The sequence below is a fragment of the Mus pahari genome, chromosome 5 (assembly GCF_900095145.1).
Source record: "Mus pahari chromosome 5, PAHARI_EIJ_v1.1, whole genome shotgun sequence".
NCBI classification, from domain to species: domain Eukaryota; kingdom Metazoa; phylum Chordata; class Mammalia; order Rodentia; family Muridae; genus Mus; species Mus pahari.
This window is the reverse complement of record NC_034594.1, coordinates 143,281,676-143,286,348: the sequence shown is the minus strand read 5'-3', so window position 1 is coordinate 143,286,348 and position 4,673 is coordinate 143,281,676. Positions and strand designations below refer to the sequence as shown.

General features: G+C 47.9%; 1 protein-coding gene across 1 annotated transcript in view; it reads left to right on the top strand.

Annotated features, from left to right (window-relative positions):
* Positions 1-3,355: 3,355 nt before the first annotated feature.
* Positions 3,356-4,673, top strand: part of Fcrlb (Fc receptor like B) — a 5,696-nt gene continuing 4,378 nt past the window's right edge. Inside the window, exons 1-3 of the mRNA XM_021199060.2 lie at positions 3,356-3,397; positions 3,661-3,681; positions 4,024-4,278. Coding sequence (XP_021054719.1) covers positions 3,367-3,397; positions 3,661-3,681; positions 4,024-4,278 — 307 coding nt within the window. The 5' untranslated portion in view covers positions 3,356-3,366. The remainder of the gene's footprint in view (positions 3,398-3,660; positions 3,682-4,023; positions 4,279-4,673) is intronic.

Here is a 4,673-nt window from a genome sequence, read left to right as displayed (position 1 = left end):
AAGCCTGCCTCCCACCCCGTGGCATACTTCCTCCATCAAGGCCACATCTCCCCAAACAAGAACTAACTGGGGACCCAGCATTCAAGTGCTCAGACTAAGAGGAACATCTCATTTAAACCACCACACTCTACATCCAGCATCCAGGGCATAGAGTCATGATGTGAGCCTCAGTGGGCTCAGGCAGCCCAGTCCCTATGGTCCTGATACTTGCAGCACACATGTGCTCTCTCTGTCCAATTCCACTTGGTGCTTGCAGCTTTTCTTGGTAGATGTTCCACATCTGGTATCTCCAACATCCTGAGGTCTCCATTTCAATTAGGCTTTGCCCTCACAGCTGTATACATACTCCTCTCAGGGGCTGTCTGCAAGGAATCTGACTGTGCGTGGTATGTATGCATTGCCTTGCTTGACAGGGTGCAAGCTTTCATGACCCCTGTAACTGCATGCCTGCAAATCCAGCACCATGTAGACAACACCAAAATTCTGCTGACAGCTGGAAGGTAGCCAGGCTTCCTTTTTTCACGTTTGCAGTGGGCAACTCAGTCTATAATAACACTTTCCTACATGGTCCGTTTCCAGCAGGGTCCGTAGAAACATCTCTCTTTCAGTCCTCCCTTTTTTTCTAGGCACTGGGAGAAATTTCTCCTTACAGCATCTTCTCTAATATCTCAGTGCAATCTGTTTGGCTTCTCTTTAGTGATGCTTATATCTGTAAGACCTTAATGTATCCCACATTACTTTCCTACAACTTTAATCATATTCATACTCCTTTGTTCTATGCTTGGATTACTGTTGTCCATTCTCAAATGATAAGACCTAGTCTAACAAGTTATATAATAACCTTGCTTAATGTAACCTTTAGGTGATGAATTAGCACACCATGCTATTATGGCCATAGTGAGCCAAGAATACTCACATCATCCGGTGTTCCCACTGTGGCCTCTCTTTGTGCTATTTATTTTGTATGCTGTTGCCTGAAATAATTTACAAATGTATGCATCATGATTTTAGATATACTACAAAGAAAAAAAAAAGGAATAAGATCACAATGATGATAAGTAAAGTTTAGCATCTTCAAGAATGTTATGATTGGTCTTGACTGTCAATTTGATTAGATCTTGAATCAACTAAGAGTCCTGCTTCTGGGTGGGTCTATGAGGAGAAGACATAAAAAATCTGTGCCAATTTATTTTTTTAAGGTTGAACATGCAGGAGATGGAGAAATGGTTTACTGGTTAAGAGCACTGGCTGCTCTTCCAGGGGACCTAGGTTCAAGTCCCAGCAACCACATGGTGACTCACAACCAACTCCAGCTCATTGTCCCACGTTGTCTCTGAGAACATTCCACTTACCACAGTCCCTACCAGATGATGTTGCATCTTGTCAGGATGTACGGTTGTGACAGATTTCAAAGACTTCAAAGAATTACTCAAACCCACTGTTGTCCCAGCACGTAGACGGCTGAGGAAACGAGAAACACTTTAGCCCACTTTAGAGTTTGAGACCAGGCTGCGCAGGATAGCACACCCTTAACAAGGAAAAACAAAACAAACCCTAAGTAACCTAAACACTTTCCATACTTGTCTGCATACTAAGGGCCTTGGCAATGTGCAAAGGAGCGAAGAATTAAAGTCCTATGGGGAGGGTCCTTCGTAGAGAAAAGGACCCACTTGAGAAAAGTTCAGAGGGAAGTGGAATGAGCAGGTGTTGGGCAGCATGCTTTTCAGGTCATCTGAATGGCTAATGAGCTCCGAGGCTGATTCCTATAAGTTCAAGAAAGACCGCACAGCTCATGAATTTTTAATGTGATCAGGTTTCTTCTGGAACCCAGTCAAGGGACTGAGATCTTGGTTCTGACTTATGAGAAGCCAAAATAGTCTGCTTGAGTAGACTCTGCGAACTTTTACCGTAGAGGTGGTGGGCTGTGCAGAAGTCAGACCGTGGGGGACAGGCTGTGGTTGGTGTGAGGAATCCCACACTGGTCCCAAGATGAGGAGGCAGGCAGGACTAAGGGAAGCACAGGAGGGCTGCCTAAATGGGGCATTCATCTCGTCTCTATCCGGTTCCCTCCCTCCCCTACTCTGGCTCACCTTATCAAGATACCATCCTACTTTTCAGACCTACATGATAACTCGACCTCTCCCTCTCCCCTCCCCCTTGTCCTCCGTCTCCCTGCTCCCCATTAAATCATGCTCCCAACGCAAGATCCAGAAAGGTCAGCACAATTGAAGACTGGCCATATTTTCCTCAGAGGCATTTGTATTTTAACAGGGAAAAAGCACATCACACTGAAGATATGAGGGAATTCTCAGAGGAGAACTCGGTGCATCAGCCAAACTGGAGGGTGGGATCTTGGAGAGCTGACTATCTGATCGATGATCTCCTTCCTGCTAGGGTTCCAAGGAAGGCAGGTGTCCCGGTTCTCCACAGCCGCCAGTGCAGACAGGGCAGAGCTCGGGGAGACATACTATCAGGTTGGAAACTTCATTAAGTATTTACCTGAAACTTGGGCTCTTCGTAGCTCAGATGTGGTCACATGGCTCAGAGGAGCAGAGCAGAGAGGTCGGATTTGAGAAGCCTCCGAGGGGCTCATGCAGTCAGTGACCTCTCTCCCAGGCCACAGCCCTGGGGACTGGGGAAGGCAAGTTCTTGGCTGGGGAAGGGTGTTGGGGTCTGGTGGAAGGCAAGAAGAGAGGAACCAGTGAGTGGAGGTACCAGAGCACAAGATCACAGTGGGCGGGGAGGGAAGAAGTGTTTCAGATTCGAGGAAGGGAGGAGAAGAAAACACTTTACACTTCTGTTTTTGACTTGGGGAACCACAGGTCAGTAGGAGCATGGCAGGATGAATGAATCACGCCTTTCTGTCTACTCGTGTGTGGGAGGATGTAAGCTCTGCTTCAGGGAACACACAATGACCTCTCTAGGCCTCGCACCAAGAATACCTGTCATCAGGGATATTAAGCAGGAATAAGACAGGCTTTATGAACATCAGAGGGACTGGCTAGTAGGGAAAGGTTGGGGTGGGAGTGGGATATTGATGGACCTGATGGAGCCTGGGGAATCTATGTGGCACTTGTGAGCTGTAGAAGACTCAGCTCTATAGGGCCTCTCTATAGAAGTCAAGGCTGGGCTGAGCTGGAACATGGCTACAGAGGAGTAGATAGAACAGTGCTTGATGGTTGGGGTAGGTGAGTGACACATTCAGGTGACATCCTGGTCTCTGTGTTCCACCATCTTGAGGAAGTGGGAATGGACAGAAGCAGCAACAGTGTCTCCTGGTTCTCAGTATCAGCTTCCACCTGCCTTTTTTCTCTCTGTCCTACCTCCATGCCTCCAATGTCTACAGAGCCTGCAGGCAGATTCATCATGTGGATGCTCGCAGCCCTCCTGCTTCTGGGTGAGTCAGTAATGAGGGGGCATCAGCAGGATTTGGAGAGGGTGAGAGTAAGACAGGGCAGGGTATGTGTGGTAAGAGAGCAGCCGCTGACCTCAGGTTTCACATGGTTCTCTGTCTGCCTTGGGATGATGAAATGGAGCTAGCTTTCTCAAAGCTGGGTAATTTGGCATGGACAAAGGAAACTCAGGTTTTCCTGGGATCAAGAGTCTTTCCCAGTCATAGAGGACATTCCTCAACCTCTGCCTTCTTTTTTTGCTTTGCAGTTCCAAGCAGTGGGAAAGCTGGTAAGTCTTATACATCTCTCATCCAAGTTTTGATGAGTTACATGAGGGTAGATGCCACAGTTCCTGGCTGTTCTGAGATGGTATTTTCCCCCCCACTCTTGCTCAATCTTGATGACTAAATGTTCTTGAGTGTAGACAGGGTCAGAAATGGCTTATGATTAATAGACTCCTTGTTTGCAGCCTCATGTCTGTGGTCTCCCTCATTGCCAGGGTGGGTTCCTCTGTGGGCTGGGGCCCAGAAACTGGTGTTTTCCAACAATTCCCAATCCTGGGAATTTATTTTTGGGCAGGCACCTCATCTTACTTTACTTCCTCACATGGCCCCATCCCCCACATCCCCAGCTACTCTGGAGAAGCCTGTACTGACTCTACACCCACCTTGGACCACCATCTTTAAGGGGGAGCGAGTAACCCTGAGATGTGATGGTTACCACCCTCTGCTGCTGGAGCTCCGGCCCATTAGCACTCTCTGGTACCTGGGCCACGTCCTCCTGCCTTCCCACAAGAAGAGCATCGAGGTGCAGGCACCAGGGGTGTATCGATGTCAGACACGAGGAGCACCTGTCAGTGATCCCATCCACCTCTCTGTGTCTAACGGTGAGTGCTGGCCCTACTGGCAGGGCAGACATCAGGCTATTCCCAAGGGACAAGAAGAAGGAAAAAAAAAAAAGTAAAGGTCATACAGAACCACCTTGAGTCTCTGGAGTAGGCAGAGACTAGCAGTAAAGATTTCCTGGTCCAAAAGCCACCCCCCCCACCCCACTCCCGTGTTCCTGATGGAGAATGAAGCAAATTAATATTATTAATTTATTAAGTGGGGTGACCCAGTTTCAGAAAGTCAAAAATTGTACTATCCTCACACTACTGGAATCCATAATCCTAAGTCCTCCTCCCCCATGTCTGTCTGTCTGTCTGTCTGTCTCTGTCTGTCTCTGTCTCTCTGTCTCTCTGTCTCTGTCTCTGTCTCTGTCTCTCTCTCTCTCTCTCTCTCT